This window comes from Primulina eburnea, chromosome 11, assembly GCF_022965805.1.
Source record: "Primulina eburnea isolate SZY01 chromosome 11, ASM2296580v1, whole genome shotgun sequence".
Lineage (NCBI taxonomy): Eukaryota > Viridiplantae > Streptophyta > Magnoliopsida > Lamiales > Gesneriaceae > Primulina > Primulina eburnea.
In genome coordinates this window covers 2,569,637-2,589,043 of record NC_133111.1, presented here as the reverse complement: position 1 = coordinate 2,589,043, position 19,407 = coordinate 2,569,637, and the positions used below count along the sequence as shown (strand labels likewise).

The window sequence follows — 19,407 nt, the reverse complement described above, 5'->3', positions numbered from 1 at the left end:
TGGTGACATATTTGAGAAGGATGGGCATCGAATGATCGAATACGTCAGCAGATTAATTTTATTTGTTTTGGTTTTTTGAAGCCTTAAGGGTCAATTAAAACCTGCCCTTTTGGGTCTGAAATAAGCTAACCATCCTTTACGAATTAATTATATATATGCATTAAAGTAAGCTTTCATATAATATTTATAACAAATCACAAAGTAAAACATTTTAAATAATTGAATTGTTTTTCTTTAAATTCTAAGTAAATGCTATTTTGTGGTGATTTATGGTCTAATTCTCGGAATAAACTAAGAAATGTACGTATGCATAAAATATAACTTTAAATATTTCGAATTTTACGGATATTATTACAGTCTTTCTTTAATTTGTTTGTAAACTTACGATGTTTGTTGATGCGCTAAGACACATTTGAATCATCTGCCACCTTAAAGGATTCCCGGTTCGGCAAAATTATATCTTAGTCAATTTAATTTATTAATCAATATTCTGTTGGAAGCAGATCCTCATATTTTTTTATTATAATTATAATATCATAGTATTACGTCATTCAATAATATGTTACAGATTTTAATTATATATGACAAGATAAATTTAAGAAACGATTCGACAGGTGACAATTAATTGGATTTTCTATATATTCGACCTTTTTCTGATATTCAATTGTATGCTGACGAGGTTAAAAAGAAAATTCAATATTATATTCTATATGAAAACAACTTATTTAATATAATGTGTAACATACATTTTTCCATCGTCGTATTATTTTCATATAGAATTCTACGTATTATTACTGTTAAAATTAGAACTTGAACTTAACTCAATACAAAAAACTAGCTCAAAAGAAAGATTGTCCAAGCTCATATATACAGCTCTCAGGTTATTTATCCAACCGATGTGGAATAATTAACACACAATTCTCACGCCCAGAAATGAAAATTTGGAACGTGGAGTTTACGAATGACCCAACTATGGGTAGAACGGGTGCTTAACTATAGACAGCCCAATACATAACGGTGAAACACGAGTTTAAAAATGAATAATTGAGAACCAGCTTAAGTTACTTGGCGTGTGGTGTGTTCTTACTTCTTCCATATCCTACAAATATGAATCGGGAAGCAATAAACATAGTGTCGATCTTAGTAAATTCATGGTCTATTGGCAGTACTGTGTTTTCAGCAAATTTTCAATATGCATGCAAAAAACACGATTCAGAATCATTTGCTATCTTTGTTTCTGTTGTAATTTTAATCGTTTTGTTTCCGTGGTAGCAATGTGATATTGATGTAGTGGATATGGTCTTGACGTATGCAGATTAAGACTGAAATTTTACAGTATAAAATATCAAAATTATTAAATGTCTCACATCGGATGTTAAGTATTTGATAGTTGTATATATGAACTTAGACAATCTTCCCTATTGAGTTAAATTTGAGGTTAACTTGAGTCTCAATCTTAACATGATATCAAAACTCGGACCATATATTATGTGTTGGACTGCCCTATGAGTCCTTCGATAATGCAAACTCCACGCTCCAGTTGTTCATTCATGAGTGTGAAACGTATATTAAATGTTCTCACATCGATTGGATTGAGTATTTGAGGGTTGTATATATGGACTTCGACAATCCTTCTCCTTGAGTTAATTTTTGGGATTGACTTTCATAATGGAGTTTCCTAGATTGATTTTTTGTTGTTGTTTGCTTTCAAGCTAATTTATTAATTATCTAAAAACACAAGATTTGTAATCTTTCAATATGATAATTATTTCACAGATTTTGAATCAAATTACTTTTCAAGCCAATTTGTGTTGGGGGAGGGACCCATGTTTTTAACAAAACACACACAATAATTTTCTTATGTCAATCAAGGGTTTTTAGGAAGAAAACAATAGGTTTTTCCAACTGAATGAAAAGATAGTGAAACAATTATTTTTTAGAGAAGTATTTTATTTATTTTTATGGGTTTTCTCATATGAAACTTGTAGAATATAATGGAGTAGTTTTACGTGATATATTTAATAAATGTAATGACTTTAATTTAATAAATTGTGACTTTTTATATTTTTAGATAAAAGTACAAACTTTTAAAATATTCGGCGGTCACTATAAAATATGGTCACATAAATGCAAGCCGATTAAATTCTCCACTAGCCTCAGATTGATATGAATGGCAAGAAAATAATAAATTTGGAATTGAAAATAATAAATTTATAACCCCAAATGAATGACACGTTTTCTTTAAAACAAAAGTTTGGATTGAGACAAAAATTTGGAATAAACCTTTAAATTTTTTAAGAATAAAAAAGGTCAAAATTATACACTTACTTACATAATGTAGGTAACTCTAACAGTAGTTTTAACATAAACAATCTTGCTTGGTTTTAGTGCAATGAAATTGTTGGCTGTCATCGTCAGGAAAGGGATGTTCTCCAGTGAGCTCTTCCGCTCTTCGGGCTTCCAGTTCCCAATCGGTCAGCAGCAAAACCAGCATCATGGTCACCATGCACGACATTTGGGCAGCCAAAAGCCCGATCCACAGGCCCTCAAAATCCATCCTAAAATAGAAAGCCAAGCCCACGGCTACCGGCATTCCTACCAAATAAAAGCATCCTAAGTTGATGTTGGCCCCCACTTTGGGCCGGGCAGTGCCTCTCAAAACCCCACAGCCCGTGGTCTGAGGGCAGTTGCCAAGCTCGCAAAGCCCTATTATCGGCAGGACGAGTGATGTCAATGCGGTTATGTCTTTATCTGTAGTGAACATGGAAGCCCATTTATTTCTAACCGATACTGCAAAAAACAAGGCGGAGAAACCGAGAAAAAAGCTGCCGGAAAGCCCTACCATGGCGGCGAGCTTTGCTCTTTCCGGCCGGCCGCCGCCTATCTCATTGCTGACTCTTGTTGACACGCTGAAGCTTAAAGAAGATGGAAATATGTATATCAGTGCGGTGGTCTGAATAAGTATCCCCATTGAAGCAACTGTTGCTTTCGGGCTCGAAAGAAGCCCGCAAAGAAGAATCATTATTTCATACCACCACCATTCGAGACAGACTGAAATGCAGCTTGGTATGGCTAAATTTAGAAGTGTTTTCCACCCCTTTAAACACTCCATTGACAAACCACCCCACGTTTTCTGATACACTCTTGAAAATATTATGTAAATGATTAGCGAAGCTACGAGGTTAAAGTTGGTCCAAATTCCGCTTAAAGCTATCCCTTTGATGCCTAAACGAAGCTTCAAAACAAGAAGGTAGTTTATAGGAACGTGTAAGAGGATTGAAATCGCTGCGCAGAATGTAAGAGGCAGAGTAATGGACTGTGTTCTGAGGTATATTCTGATGGGATGAATCAGAGATTGAGCAAAAAGATCAGGAATTGAAAACACTAAATATGTTTGAGCTTGTGTTGCAATGGCTTCATCTTGCCCACAAAAAAGCAGGAGCTTTTTCATGTTTAACCACAAAAGGGATAATGGAAAGGAAGTGAAAAACAGCAAAAGAGCAGTCTTTTGCAGGTAAAGGCCAAGAACCGAGTATTTTTTGGCTCCAAAAGCTTGTCCACAGATGGGTTCCATTCCCATGGCTAATCCAGAGAGGATGGAATATCCGGTGATGTTAGCAAAGCCGATGGCTAAGGAGCCGCCGGCTAAGGCCAAGTCCCCTAATTGGCCAAGAAAAAGCATTGATATCATGGACCGGGAGTAAAGAAGAAGACCGGTTAGGATCATTGGTAGGGCTATTTTGGCTAAGGAGGTGGCTTCTTGGATGATTTGAGAGGAACTGGTGACGGAGTCTTTTGGTTTTGCAGGCTGATTTGTTGGTGGGTGGAGGTTATTTTGGTGGGTTGTGGAGCTTTTGGGGATCAAAGGAGTGAACATGTTGGATTCCTGGGGTTTGATGGGAAGATCAGTATTGTGCTTTTGTTGGCACATAATTTTTGTGGGGTTTTGGGAATGTTTCATAAGTGTGTACTTTGTATGTGTCTGTCAGGGGGGAAAGGGTTTTCAGGAATGAAATGGAAGTGGGGTTTTTATAGTGTTATTATTTTGGGTGGGTGACAGACAGCAAGAGCCATGTTGGTGGCAATTGAAAGCGTACGTGCCCTGCCCTCCCCTGCAGCGTAAACAAATGACATTCTTAATTTCGACTTAAGATTCTTACTAATTAAGATTCATTTATTGCAGATTTAGAGTCAATATTCTTAATACCCGTAAAATGGGAAAGAAGAAGAAGACGAAGACACATTGAAATTTGCTATGCTGTGTTTTCCCAGAAATAAAGATGATATTTAAATCCTGTAAACAAAATCTAATCATTTTGTCACGGCATTGACTTATCAAATCATGTTTCATCCCGCCAAGAATCCCTTGCCCCAGTGGATGGCCCCCAAGACGCTAGCAATCTCGAGTTTCAAATCGATTGCGTGAGATATTTAATTAGTTAGGTATATTTTAAAAAAATATCTCACCCTATTGTTTTTTTTAAAAAAAATTAATCCCTCCCATATAAATAAATGACGTTTATCAATAAACTTTACAACCATATTACAGTTACACCCAAAATAAGTAGTTTTCCAATTAAGAAACGGAATAATAACTGAAGTTCCTGCATTCCAATCACATTTGGTGAATCTGCGTGTTTGATTTTTTGGGAGAAAAAAAAAAAAGAAAAAGAAAAAAGAAAAATAACTCCTTATTTATTAATTAGTCTGTTATAGTTAAATTATATACTTATTTATGAAAAAGACTTAATTATATACTTATTTATGAAAAAGACTTGCATGTATTCCAAAAAAGACATGGTTTGGTCAAATCAGCGTGTGGAAATTTTCTTCACGAAAAAGAAAGCACCAAAATTTGCATGTTAAGATCGATCGAGAGAACTCTAAAATATCGCATTGCTTAACGTGTTAAAAATGCAATAACAATTGGCCAATTGGCGCCGAATGCTCGATTCATGATTTAGAATTATGAAGCAATCCATCAACTTAACTTCAAATGTTATGATGAGATACAATAATTGTATAATATTAGGAGATGTTTGGAAAATTATTTCGATTTAAAATATTTGAGTTACAATATTTTTATCGACTATATCTTTTTAATAAACCGATCGTATGTTCTATTTATAATATTATTAATATGATAATTTCTCATCGTTTTATAGATGCAACTAATAAATTTGTCAACTCAAACTAAGCTTGTAGTCTTCTATTCGCTCTCAAACTTATATTTCGAAAACTATGGATTTTTTGGCCAAATTCACTTCACGATATTTTTCAAATTCAAAATAATTATTTTTAAATCATTGCAGTTATTTTAAATACTACCATCGAAAACTAATTTTTGCTATAAAGGCAACCTTAATTTATTCACACTCCATTGTTATTTTTTCTCGGTAGTGGGGATTGGACACGTGTCAACTTCGATTTGGATCCCTGAATCTGAATTCGAAAGGCGGCACGCACGCGGCCGCTATATTGGAGAGTTGCATTATAGTACTCATCTTCTATTAAAATATCGATTTCTTTTTTGAAATTGATGCAACTCAATTTAGACAAATAAAAAATTGAAGACATACCGAATTTGACTCATATATAAATATATATACATATATATAATTTTGTTAAAATGTTCATCAATTGTACATTGTGTACACCACTTAGTTAACACCAACATATTAAATATATGAGTATCAACTCAATGGTAGCTCAGACAGAAAGACATCTCGTGGGTAGACGATGTAACAAAACTATACATATATATTGAAAAATAATGAAATATTACCTTTTAAACCAAGCATGTTTATTTTGTATAGTATAATCAATAATGGATTATGTGTGGGCATAAAAAGTTATTGAACCATGATATTTTGAATGGCGTTTGGTCTAATTTCTTACTGTATCAAAAGGAAGATTCAATGGAAAAGAGAATGTATAAAAGCACAATTTCCAGATATAATTTTTAACCGATATTTAACATGATAACACTAAATGAAGATGGGACCTAAATCATAGTCATTTGACATTGCCTTACGTAATCCAAGTTGGTATAATGGAATATGGCTAGCATAATTTTGTCGTGAACATAAAAAAATTGACACATGAAGAAAATAAAATTTAATTTCACACTCCACGTATGGCTTTATTTTTATCAAAAAAAAGAAAAAAGAAACTCGGCGTATGGACTATGGTTTTACATTCGATAGCCATATGATCCATCTCACACCAGGTATTCTTCACCCAGTGAAACACAACATTCACCCAAAAAAACAATGAATAATTATCTGCTTTTCAAATGAAAAACCTATTAAATTTCAAAAAACATGCGGCAAACAATTGCGATTTATTTTTATTCTTTTGGTTTGTAGAATCATTCTTAAGAAACAATCATCATCCATCACACTGATTAAGCCCTCCCCTCTGTATGAACCGAGAAAGGTACTTTCAAACGCAAACAACCAAAAATAGAGCTTTTGCAACGTTTACTTTTATTGATGTTATCCATCTTTTTCGTAGTCTGTTTATAAATTAATAACAATCGATCACAATCATATCTACAATTTTCAATACTCGGCGGCAGAATTTTACGCAAATTTTGTAATATATTAGAAAAATAAAAATATACATTTTGTCCAAAATCAAGTGTCAACCTTCTCAAAAGTTCAAGTGTCAATGGTCCAATATGACCAACCAACTTAAAAGAATCGTTTCGTGCCTACCATAATAAATTTCAAATCGTGAATTCCACTAGGTGCCATTTCTCTTTTCTTTTCAGACGTATCGCTACAGCATTTAGAAAATAGAAAATTCCTACCGGTAAGCGTTGCATCCTAACAGGTCAGAGAAGGAGAGCGTACGTGAGTGGGGACGACTCATAGAATGCAAGTAGAGAAACTATATCCACAAATTATTTGGGGTGAGAATGAAATTTCTTTTGTAAATCCAAAACAAACACAAAACAAGTCATTAGAGCCCAATAAAACACTAATACAATCAAGTAAAAAAGAATTGCAGTTACATAACCTAAGTGTCTTAGCTAAAGAAACGACTTTTCAAGAGCCACAGTTCAAGATCAAAGAGCAAGCCTTAACGTAAACTTAACAAAAATAACAGCAGGGAAGATTCATCAGCATACCCGGTTAAAAGTTCATGGAGTAGGTTCAATGGACGAGGCTACAATGTCTCTTAGCAGATGTCTGCAGTCAAGACTGAGATCCAGATCTCCCTCTCGCCACGGGGGATCGACTGGATCATAGAAATTGGTTAGATTAGGAATTATTGACTTAAAAGATAATATATCAGTTAAACAAAGTCAGATACAGAAACCAACGGGTGAAACATTAAAAGGGTCATACCTCCCATCTCTCTCTTGTGGAGGGCTTTCTCCATCACTGTAAGCAGGTTTCTGCTCACGATCAAAATCGTCAAGGCCAACTCTCTGTCTCTGCCCTCTTGGAGGACTTGGGCTCGAACCCTGACCATAATCTGGAGTTGCTCTTTTCCCAGGACTGGGGCTGCACGGGCTGCGCACCCTGACATCGTCGGACCTGTCTCTAAGAGGAACCGGGTTGTGTGTGTCATTGTAAAGAGGCTTTCTTTCGTTCATGGGACTAGTGCTGAGGTCACGACCATATTTAGGCTCACTTTCTTTATGGCTGGGGCTCGGACTAGACCTAAGATCATACTTAGGACTAGCTCGCTCTCGACGACGTGGATTTGGGCTACGTCCATTATTGTGTCCATAGTCGGGACTTCCCCTTTCCCTTCTGGGACTGGGAGATCGCATCCGATCATAGCCTCTCCCAGGTGATCTATCACGGGATTGATCTGGACTAAAACCATTTCGCCTTGCATCATCATCCTTGATAGCAAACTCAACAGTTATGACTCGATCCAACAGTTTACTGTGTCAAATATCCAAAATAATAGAGTATCAGGCAATGTAAACATCAACTACGAGCACTATAGTAAACAACCGCTGGCAGAGCATCATTGACCTTGAATTAGTAGCGTCCAAAGCTTTAATTGCATCTTCGAGAGATTCGTACTGAATAAAGGCAAAAATTTTCCTGATCCTTACATTCAGAATTTTGCCGTAGGGATCAAAATGTCTTTCCAAATCCCTTGTTCTGGTATGATATGGGTCAAAGTTGATGACAAACAGGGTCTTTGAGGGTCTTGAATTAGACGATGGTTTTCTGGAGGCCTCAGGACGCCTGATACCCCGGTCTCGTTCTTGCTGTGCGGGAAAAAAAAGCTCGGGCCAATAAAAATCATTCAAATAACGGTCAACAGGCGATAGCACGAAGAGAATCTCAGACAGATACATTACCTTAGTCCACTCAACACAAAGTTTACGGCCCTTTCTACCAAATTCAATTCGATCAAGTGCACGAATGGCATCCTCAGCATCTCTGTCATCCTCCATGTAAACAAAAGCGAAACCTGATAAATTAAAGGTAAAACATCCGTGTTTAGTGTACTATTGCTTTTAAATAAAATAATCTATCCCAAAATGAAATTCCCTCACATGCGAATCGTCCAATATTAAAATACTTTGCTCCAGAAAGTGACAAACAAGCTACCGTTCACTCGATAATATTAGTAAAGATCAGTCTTATCTATCCATAAGCTACCGAACAGTTGAATAATAACAGACCTTGGCTAGTGATCTAAGCAATGTCAAGGGACAATATCCAGATGTGGATGTCTCATAACAAATAATGTAAAAATGAGTGCCTTTCTCCAAATTTTTGGCTGCCTCAGCTCCGAGGTCTGCATGTGTGACATGGGCAAGTGAAGGATGGACAAATATCGTGCAGAATGAAGGCAGTAATGACTTGGGGAAACGTGTGATGATGATGCCATGGATGATCAGAGGGCTCTTCTATGAAATTAGATGAGGTTTCTTCTTACCACCAGGAAATAAGATGTGGAAGTCAGGAATCATATGGACATTGCATTGAAATCCTGCGCCAAAGAATTAGTTGAGTATGGGGGTCTCGCACTTAAATGAGAAAATTTTCTTCTTTTTAACATATGTTGACTACCAGTTAAACTTGACAAGGAAACAAGTCGATGTCAATAACCAGGTTTCAGTATACACTGCTGAAACAGCGGCAGTCTGCACTTGGATCTTCCATAAATTGTTAGCACAGCCTTCTTTAACTTCTTAGTTTCCTCAGGGGAAAAGATCTAAGGTACTCACTAAAATTTTCTTATCATCATTGCTCTCATGAACAGAGCTTATACATGTACATGATCTAAATAGAGGCTTAATTACACATTAACCCAACCATACCTGGCCCTTTGAGGATTATTGTACCAAAATAGTGTTTCAGTAAGCAGCGACCTCAAAATTTCCAACCATATTCACCTCTCATGAAGTTTAACTAGTTTGAGAAGTTTCTCATGCATGAAATAAACCAGTCTCCACCAGATGAACTACTTCCAGAATAATAATAATAGCATAACCGTGTTATAAGCAAACCATAGGACTCAAGCCCAGTGGAAAGTAATTCTTCTGTCTCAAAATAAAAGGAAATTATTCACAGATAATTACAGCAGGAACAGCAGCGAAGTCACAATCGCAGGCAAGATGAATGAAAAGAGATTTATTTTATAGCAATATAATATTGCTTCATTCATATTTATAAAATAGAAAACTGATCCTGCATTGCAACTGCAACCCACCCACATTCCTAACTTTTACATGCATCAACCCATTGACTCATACTTACCAGACTTCATATCAACCTTATCAACTTTTCCATATCTTCTAAAGAGTCTTTCAAGATCAGACTGTCGTGCGTCATACTCGAAATTTCCACAAAAAATTGACCTCATGTGACCTGAATGTAAAAACAGTAAGACTTCAATTCAGAATGTAAAATCACATTGATGCAAAAGACAACATCAAACCACTAACTTGAAAGCATTAAATTCCAATTTCCAGTATATCAATTGACCGAGGACAATTCTGTATGAGTTTAACTTTTCTAGTTATTTCCAAAACACATTGACAATTAACACGAGTAAGGCAATTTGTAAGGCTCTCGAACAAATACCACATACAACTCAAAGCCTACAAGTGACCGCCTCTCTGCCTTACAAATCAGTGACCCAAGATCATTCCTCTTTACTGTCCCGTTCGTGAATATAAAACTAATCAAAGACAACAATCACCCGTCACTCGGTTAATTATTGAGTTTGTGGATCAATGGCATCTTGTTACCTCATTCATGCAGCTACTTTCTTTAGAAAAAATTATAAATGCAAACAGATACGAGAATAGATTAAGAATAAATTATAATATCATATCTTTAAATACAAGAAAGAAGAAAACACTTTTGTCATTAATTAGTCAACCGGAGTGTGATATTCCATCTCGAGCCATTACCCATCAGATTTACTCGTTCTACCTCAGGACAATCAATCACTCTATAACTTTAGTTCCAGGATCAACTCAAACTTTAAACAGAGGACATGGCTAGAAATCCCGATTATGTGCCATGGATGGTGCATCGTCACCTTAAAGAACCATCTCCTTCTCATAAAACTCTAAGCCTTGCTCCTTTAAAAATATTTCAAGGTCTTGAGCACATGTTTGAATTCACATAATTACGAATCTCCATATATTTTGAATAAGGACTGGGGATTGCACAGAGGATTAACTCGGTTATAAAATTTTCAATGGGTTTAATCATCATACAAACATCCATCAACCAGTTAGGATTTCATTGGCCCTCACAGGACATTAAATTAAAAATAGTGCGTGAATTAAAAATGAACATTAACAAGACGGAAAATGAAGAACGAAAATCCAGCATTACGCACAAAAACCCAAGACCGCACATGCATAGATTTATATAAAAAGACAAATCCATAAATCACACAACAATTAGCCTGAAAATTGACGTCCGTTTAAATTTCACACGAAACAGGATAATATTAAAATAAAACAAGGGGAAAAACTAAAAGAACTCAAGATCCTAATACAACAGATCGGGTCAAGGATAAGCATCAGGGTGGATCCAATGACAGAAAACAATTGAAATGAAACAATTTATGAGAGCGGAGCTTACCTTCGATATTGTGGAAACCCTAGCACGGGATGAGAGATTTTGAAAAAAAAAAATGAACTTGAGAAATTGTCGAACTCTCGTCGTGTTGGCGGACTGGGTTAGTTAATAGAATATTTACAATTGGGCCAGTCCATTTAAACGAAACAAAAACAAAAACAAAAACCACGTTATAAATAAATTATACAAAAAGAACTTTAGAGATAATTTGTTAAAATATTATTTATAATTAATTAAAACAATTATTTCATCAGTATAAAACTTTGATACTTTTAAATTTTATTATTTTTATTATTTTATTTTGGATTTTTAGATCAAGGATAATATATAAAATCTTTTTTTGATTTACCATGATACAATTTATGATTATCTGACATCCTAATCAATTACAATTTATAATGTAATTATACAATACATTGAATTATAATATTAATACAAAAACAATATTTATATTAAAATTCCATGCTTATATATGTATCGTATACTAGCTAGCCAGTGTGTATGTATATGTGTATACATAGGAACATATAATTTTGATTTTTAATTTACTAAGTAAAAGGATATGTGATATAGTATTTGGTCTATTGGCATATTTCATAAGCTTAATAAATCATCATCTTCTATAATTAATAGTAATTTTTATAATAAATAATTTATCACACACAATGAATTATTTGTTTTACAAACAAAATGCATGATTCGATTGCTAATATTTTACTTTACTGATCCTATATTCATATGATCAACAATGGTCAATATAATCTTACGAGAGTAATGAGGCATCATCCTCTTCTGTGAGAAGAGCATTAACTTATGATAAAAAAAGTGAATCAATTCCCAAGATATATACTTCGACTTAATGGTCATCGTTAGATAAAACTAGACGTCTATATCTATGCATAGCGTCAAAGGATGTTTGATCGGTGTTTTTGTGACTTTACACATTCAGAAAATTTAAACCAATACATAGTTAGCAAGACTTCACCGTAGATGCAAACGTGGTATACAATTCAAGTAATTTTAGCCTTAGAAAGATAACAGAATGTGTCATCAGGGACAATAACAGTACACAAACCCCGTAGGGGTACTAGAACAAGAATGATGTTCCATCACACTGATTGGGTAACCCAAGCTCAAAAATGTCCAGGACTTGGCTTACACAAACGACAGCATTGTTGTATGTTTCCACCCACAAGCGGCTATTACACACAAAATGACGATTCATGGTCCCAATTAAGTATGAAGCTACCACAAACAAAATCACCTTTACACTGCACAAAATCAACTCTGGATTCTCGATCTCAATGCACAATTCTGGAAAAGTATAGAGCCATATTTGCCGAAATGCATAAAATTGTCGATTATTTTCGCACAATTTTTGTTCTGACACCACCTACAACAATGAAAATGATAAGGTTAAGCTTGCACCATCTTACGAAAGTTTTAAGCATCAAACAACAATACTTAAAACTGTAGGATTTGAAGAACATGGATAATGGACGGTGATGATAGAGTTTCGGTAGCCTCGGGCAAATATGTAATTCAATTCCATCATGGATTTTCTTGAAGAAACAAAATTTTCCCTCCAAAATACAGAAAATGCCCCTCTTAACTAAAATTTGCGGTCCACCAAGGGAAATACATGATTCCCGGTTTAAAAAAAAATGTAACTTATACCTTCTACTTCCTCAAATTGTACTTCTTTGACTACTTCAGCAGCTGCATTGTACTCAAACCTGCATGATTGAACTTCATTTGCGATTACGCAGGACCAAAAGGCAGTTCAAGTCCCTATCAAATTTCAAAGTGACCACAATCGAAATTTTAAATCATGCAGTTAACCCAACCCGACTAGTTTAGAACCAAGCTCAGATGGTGACAGAAAACCTAACTTCTTTAGTTTAGAACCAAGCTCAGATGGTGACAGAAAACCTAACTTCTTTATTCCCAATAGTTTGTATTCACATGCAATTTTGGAGGGTGTTGTCAGAGAAGCAGAGCTTACAAGAGATTATTCGTCTAATTAGTTAAAAACTACAGACAAAATGCTGAGCTTTAAATGAGATTTAGTCAGATTTACCTATTAGAGAGAGAAACCTCGAGTTCATAGTCAGATGCACTCTTAGTAGTCTCCACGAAGACAGCTAATATTTCAGTCTTTCGAGTACTTGCAATTAGTAAATCATACTCAGTAGGAATAACAATGGCCAAGAAATTATCACTTAGTTCACTTGAGCATAGCTTCTCCACAGCTGCCAGGGCTATTCTTCTTTTAAGTGAGTCGGTATCAGGATCCACTATGTAAATTGCAAAATCAGTAATCAGAAGGATACGGCATTTCATCTTCCCTGAGCAAGTGAACTTGAGAACTTTATCCGCAAACAGAACCTTGCGATCACCTACAGAATCAGAATCGTGCAAAAAACATGATGTTCAAGAAAGCAACATTAACGGCATCCAAGCTTTAGAATATCAGAGACTGATTGTAGAGCCACTTTTTGGCTGGACTAAATGTCTGTTTAATTTTAGCTCATATATGCAAGAAGATACACAATATAAACCTTTTTAAGAAACATAACGCTGCAACTATTAAAGCCGCACTTTTATCTTTTGTTTTTAAGATGAGTGACTTTGCCTAAAAACTAGGCCAAAGATGGAGCCTCTCTAAAAAATACGTGTTTACCTCCCACTGTATGATATTTCGATTTTCGTAAGATTCCTGATAAGGAAACATTCAGTTCTCAATTATTCAAAATCTGTTTCTGATAATTAGGTCAAAAACATTTTTAATACAATATCCGAGACAGTAATCAACAGAACAATATTACCCCCAAAAAAATTAAAAAAATCAGAGTCCACAAAATCCCAGAATGAACAAATCATACCGAATGGAACACAAGCATCGCAAATCGCGAGAATTATCAATTAAACTTTAGGTTCGAAAAAGGACAACACCAAACTGAAAACTGGTAATCGTACCTTGTTTCTCGAGAAGTTTCATTAGATAGGGTCTGGATCGAACATTGATATAATCACTTGTACCATCCTGAAGGCGAGAGGATGTCCGGCCGGCCTTGATTCCCACGAGCGGATTTTGATCCTCCATTAAGTTGCTGTTTGAAGGCCGCAACTTCGAGGTGCCACCATCGACATTATCTAGGGCTTCAGATGCGGGATCATTGTAGTCGATGTCGTCGTATCTAGGCAACGGGGCTCGGGTCGAGTCAATTTGAACCCGAAGGTTCGATAGATAACGTGACATCTTAGGGTGTGGGAGATCAGATATGATTGGAGGAGACGGAGTGTTTATCGCGTCAACTGCGAAGATCTACTTGTCATAACGCCAATTCAAACAAAGAATCAAGAAAAGTGAAATCAAATGAATTTGTGAAAATTAGTTATGAAATTGAGGTCAAAGACATTGTGCTTAATACAAAAAACTAACTTAAGATAAGTTTTAAAATGACAAATTTCAATTATAATTTTATTGTTAACGATGAATAATATATTAAATATTAAATTTATAAATTATTTATTTATACGTTAGTTATATAAATTCAAATAAATTTTGAATGACATAATAGAGTTAATTTGAAATTCATATAAATACTGGATAAACATGTAGAATTTGGAGTTTTTGGTAGTATCCTTTGGAAATTTAACAAAGGATCCGGAAGGATTGACTAGCAGTATAGCACTATCCTTTCACCAATAATTTTTCTTTCAGTATGTTTATTACTTGTTTTATTCATTCTTCATTTTCTCGGGATACTGAAGGAACATGAATGTTATATTTAGCTGTATATAAGAGAACAACTGTGAATGTATTTAAAGCTCATGGACCAGCCCAAGCTTCTATGGCCGACTGTGTGACAGCAACAGTTGCTGCCATACGCACGGTAACCTCTTGCTATATGTTTTAATTTTAAAATTTCTACTGCATTTTTCAGGAAGTCGTCTCTTAAATTTGTAGTTTGTTTGCGATTTATGATGGCGTTCGTTGTCGCAGGTAAGATCATTTGGAGGAGAAAAATGACAAATATTAATTTTCGATCACCAAACAGGGTGCAGTTTTGAGTTATCCATGGTTAAAAGTCCTAGTCGTTCTACAGATAATGCTATCATGAAATTGGATTTGTCAGATTCTTAACTACGAGGATAATGGCATGAAGCTAATGGCCTTGTATTCTCTTGGAGGAGGCAAAGTAAAAGCTGTAAGCTGTTTGAGACTTTTCCACCATGGTTCCTGTGGGAATTTACTCGTCTTGTCTTGAAACCGAGTTTTGGTTCTTGTTCTACTTGCAGCATCTTCTTTGAGCTTTTTGTATAGTGAATCCTCTCCATCTTACAATGGCTACCTCGTGTTTGGTGCAGGGTGAACTTCCAGTGGGAACGATGGTGTCTTTTATTGGATACACTTTCACGTTAACATTTGCTGTGAGTGCTCTTTTGTCACGATAATCATCCTTAATTTCATGACAAGAAAATAAGTGGTTTTTTTAGGTTCAAGGAGCCGTGAACACATTTGGAGATCTTGGAAGAGCCTTTGCTGCTGAGTGCTGTCGGAAGAATCAATACTGTTTTATCTGGTACTGAAATCGACGAAGGACTTGCTTACTCCTTAGTAAATGACTTAAAGAGAGAGTAAGTGACAAAAATCTGGAAGCTCTTTTTGTCGATGACTCAAATGCGAAAATGCTAACGAGGGGGTGAGCGGTACATGTCATCCTTAAAATCAACAGGCAATATGAAAGCGCTTGCCCAGCAATGTGATTCATGTTGGTGTTATGGTGATGGCACTGAGAAGTAGACACATTTAATTTGGTAAAGTGATTTTTCATTTTTTAATTGGTTTGTTTCACGGATGTTTCTTTCTCGTATCCACTGAGGCCAGATGTCCAAATCTTGCAAGGTCTTGATCTAACGTTAAAGCATGGAACCGTCACCGCTCTAGTCGGGCCAAGTGGTGCGGGCAAAAGTACAGTATTCCATGAGGTTACTATCATTGATACTCATTGAATAAATTCCATTTTCCTTGTAAACAAGTAACTAGACCTTTCAACTTTGCTGCCAACGAAAGGCCGTATAACAGTTGCCGGAGAGGACCTACGTTCATTTGATAAGAGTGAATGGGCTCGTGTGGTTTCCATTAAGTTTCTACTCGGTCCAACACCCATGTAGTCACCATTCAAGTTCGTAACGCATTTATAAACAAACTGGCACAGGAACCTGTTCTATTTTCAGTTTCTCATGTTGGAGAAAACATTGCGTATGGGCTCCTGGATTCTGTAGAACTTGTTCTTTTCAAGTTTTACTGCATATATCGAATTTTTTTGCCAATTGTTGATCTTTAGGGTTATGACACACTAGTTGGTGATCGTGGGAGTCTTTTAAGTGGAGAGCAGAGACAGGTAATTTAATGTTAATTGAGTCGATCTCCGTAACAATCAACACTGACACTTTTTCTCATGTACCCCCTCGACAGAGAGTTGCCATCGCAAGAGCTTTGCTCAAGAATGCTCCAATCTTGATTCTTGATGAGTTATAACTCTTCGCATTACTATAGCGTGACCTCTAAGGTGTGGAAATATTCAAGATCACATGCTTTAGACAATATTCACACAATTGATATATACTTTCATAGGGCGGATACTGTGAGCGAACGACTGGTGCAGAATGCTCTGAATCGTCTAATGAAAGGAAGAACGACGCTGGTGATTGTTCACAGATTGAGCACGGTACAGAATGCTGATCGAGTTGCTCTCTGCTAGGATGGGAAGATTTAAGAATTGGTTCACACACATTGAGTTTTTAGAAAAGAAGGGTGACTATGCTTCTCTTGTTTGCACCCAAAGGATTGCATTTGAATGACAGTTGTTTTCCTTCATTTGATTAAAAAAAAAAAACAGAAACGACGAATATACCATTCCATTCCATTCCATTCCATCGACTGTTGTAGTTCATTATTGTTGTTATTTCAATTCACTAGAATATTATAATAATTTATATAGGTTGTGCTTCATTTCACAGTTATCGTTGGTTGTATTAAATATTACTATGTATTACGGTCAACTTTATTTTTTTATTTGGTTTCGAATTCGAATTTTGACGTACTTAAATTATATATAATGTATACATCATACACATCACATGTCCAAAAAAATATTGACAAAAACTTGTGTGAGACGGTCTCACGGGTCATATTCGTGAGACGGATCTCTTATTTGGGTCACCCATGAAAAAATATTACTTTTTATGCTAAGAATATTACTTTTTATTGTGAATATGGGTAGGGTTGATCCGTCTCACGGATTATGATCCGTGAGACGGTCTCACATGAGACTCACTCAAAAATATTATGTTAAAGAAAGACAAATTATGGACGCAATGAAGTAGAAGAATACACATATTCAGTGGGTCAGCGCTTTAGTTTGCACTTGTTGCTTCCACGTAAGAAAAGGACTTCTCTTTCGTTAACCGATCAACCATTTTCAATTATTATTATTGTTATTATTATATATAATTCAATTGAATAAATCTCTTGTTAGACAGTCTCACGAATCTTTATTTGAGAGACGGGTCAACCCTATTGATATTCACAATAAAAAATAATAATCTTAACATAAAAAGTAATATCTTTTCATGGATGACCTAAATAAATGATCTGTCTCACAAAATATTATACAAGAAACCGTCTCACACAAGTTTTTTTCTAAAATTAAATGAACAAATAAATAGTTCAACTATAATATAAAACTAAAAATACAATAAATGGTAATGGTGATGCCATATATTGTTAAGAAAAAATAAGTCTTATCAATGAATCTTTATTCGTAACAGAGGTTAATTTTGTTTGTATTTATAATAAAAATTAATTTTTTTGACATAAAAAAATTATATTTTTACTTAAAAATTAAATAAAAAAATATCTGAAATAAAATGGAAGAATAACTTATTTTAGTATTTTTGTGCGGTGAAACTCAAATCAAATGTTCAAATCAACTCACAATTAAATCCAGTAATAAATACTAGGTGAAATGACCAAAACATCCCTCCAGCCGCCTTCCCAGTTAATTTCGTTTCCTCTATATAATAAACCCATGTCAATCCGATTTGTATAAACACGTTCATTTCCTACAACAAAACGATGGGTCATCATTCCTCCGCCTCCAAGTTCGCAATTCCATCCGCCGACGCCGTCTCTTGGTACTGCGCCGTTGTTCTACTAGGCTTCATTCTGCTCGGCGGTACAGCCAGGGAAAGTTACTCTGCTGCGGCGACGGCAGGCGGCAAGGGAGGAAATCTGCTGCGACCACGGCACTGCGATGAGATATATGTTGTAGGGGAAGGTGAGACTCTGCACACCATCAGCGACAAGTGCGGCGATCCTTTTATCGTTGAGCGGAATCCTCATATTCACGATCCCGATGATGTTTTCCCCGGCCTTGTCATCAAAATCACTCCCTCTCCTACGAAATCCTGAAAATTGAATCAGTTTGTCTGCAGTTGTTGGATAATTTTCCCCGGCCTGCCACCGCAGAGCTGATGTTCACTTCTTTCTATATAAATTTTTGTTTTTCTGTTTACTGTTAATATTCAAAAGAATCATATGGAAGATCACGATGATTTCAGAACAAGTGTATAAAATATTTGTTCACAGTATATAATTCGTTTAGTACTGATTTATCCAAACATTGATATTTTGTATATCCATAATATTTAATTTTTAATAAATAGAATTTATTAGAACAAAATATAACAAATTTCTTCAAAAAACATTTATACATTTATCTATATTTTTTGTTTCATCTTCTGACACGTGTGGGTGATGATATCTTCCTACTAGTAGTTCATCATGTCTTACGTGTGAAAATTAGTCCTTTTCTTTGTTCGAGATACGTGACGTGTATATATATTTTATAATAGAATATGTTTTTTTATGAAGTGAGACTTAATAAAAATTAATATTTTTAACATAAAAAGTAATAGTTGTCATGAATGATCTTGAATAAAAAATCTTTCTCACAAAATATGATCTGTGAGATCGTCTCACATCAATTTTTGTTTTTATTGAATGACCCAAATAAAAGATATTTCTCACAAAATACGATCTGTGAGATCGTCTCACACAAATTTTTGTCTTTATAATATATATATATATATATATATATATATAATATTACTAATTTAAATATTAATTTTTCAGTTCATGATCATGAAGAAATTTATTTAGGAGTAGGTTTCATGTGAGACCGTCTCACGGATCATGAGCTGTGAGACGGTTCAACTCTACTCATATTCACAATAAAAAGTAATACTATTAGCA

At 35.2% G+C, this 19,407-nt stretch overlaps 4 protein-coding genes and 1 pseudogene across 9 annotated transcripts; 2 read left to right on the top strand and 3 right to left on the bottom strand.

Moving 5' to 3' along the window:
• Nucleotides 1–2,240: 2,240 nt before the first annotated feature.
• LOC140806141 (protein DETOXIFICATION 49-like) lies at nt 2,241–4,331 on the bottom strand. Its single transcript, XM_073162634.1, has one exon. It carries the CDS (start codon nt 3,959–3,961, stop codon nt 2,360–2,362), a length of 1,602 nt encoding a protein of 533 aa, XP_073018735.1. The 5' UTR covers nt 3,962–4,331; the 3' UTR covers nt 2,241–2,359.
• A 2,555-nt stretch (nt 4,332–6,886) lies between these two features.
• Nucleotides 6,887–11,180, bottom strand: LOC140804840 (serine/arginine-rich splicing factor RS40-like). 5 transcript variants are annotated; one of them, XM_073160990.1, is made up of 6 exons: nt 11,085–11,180; nt 9,741–9,851; nt 8,333–8,445; nt 7,998–8,239; nt 7,356–7,904; nt 6,887–7,245 (listed from the first exon to the last, which is right to left on the bottom strand). In XM_073160990.1, the coding sequence occupies exons 2-6, from the start codon at nt 9,844–9,846 to the stop codon at nt 7,203–7,205; spliced, it is 1,053 nt and encodes a 350-aa protein (XP_073017091.1). In that variant the 5' UTR covers nt 9,847–9,851; nt 11,085–11,180; the 3' UTR covers nt 6,887–7,202. The 5 variants fall into 5 exon arrangements, with proteins under 5 accessions (XP_073017091.1, XP_073017093.1, XP_073017092.1 ...); XM_073160992.1 differs by having other exon boundaries at nt 8,660–9,851; nt 11,085–11,145; XM_073160991.1 differs by having other exon boundaries at nt 8,333–8,970; nt 9,051–9,851; nt 11,085–11,144.
• An 845-nt stretch (nt 11,181–12,025) lies between these two features.
• Nucleotides 12,026–14,453, bottom strand: LOC140804841 (uncharacterized). 2 transcript variants are annotated; one of them, XM_073160996.1, is made up of 4 exons: nt 14,061–14,444; nt 13,162–13,480; nt 12,759–12,817; nt 12,026–12,474 (listed from the first exon to the last, which is right to left on the bottom strand). In XM_073160996.1, the coding sequence occupies exons 1-4, from the start codon at nt 14,341–14,343 to the stop codon at nt 12,443–12,445; spliced, it is 693 nt and encodes a 230-aa protein (XP_073017097.1). In that variant the 5' UTR covers nt 14,344–14,444; the 3' UTR covers nt 12,026–12,442. The 2 variants fall into 2 exon arrangements, with proteins under 2 accessions (XP_073017097.1, XP_073017096.1); XM_073160995.1 differs by lacking the exons at nt 12,026–12,474; nt 12,759–12,817 and adding exons at nt 12,847–12,968; nt 13,014–13,081 and having other exon boundaries at nt 14,061–14,453.
• Nucleotides 14,454–14,866: 413 nt separating this feature from the next.
• LOC140804499 (ABC transporter B family member 28-like) lies at nt 14,867–16,952 on the top strand (annotated as a pseudogene).
• A 1,276-nt stretch (nt 16,953–18,228) lies between these two features.
• On the top strand, nt 18,229–18,564 carry LOC140804498 (uncharacterized). Its single transcript, XM_073160536.1, has one exon. It carries the CDS (start codon nt 18,229–18,231, stop codon nt 18,562–18,564), a length of 336 nt encoding a protein of 111 aa, XP_073016637.1.
• Nucleotides 18,565–19,407: the final 843 nt, after the last annotated feature.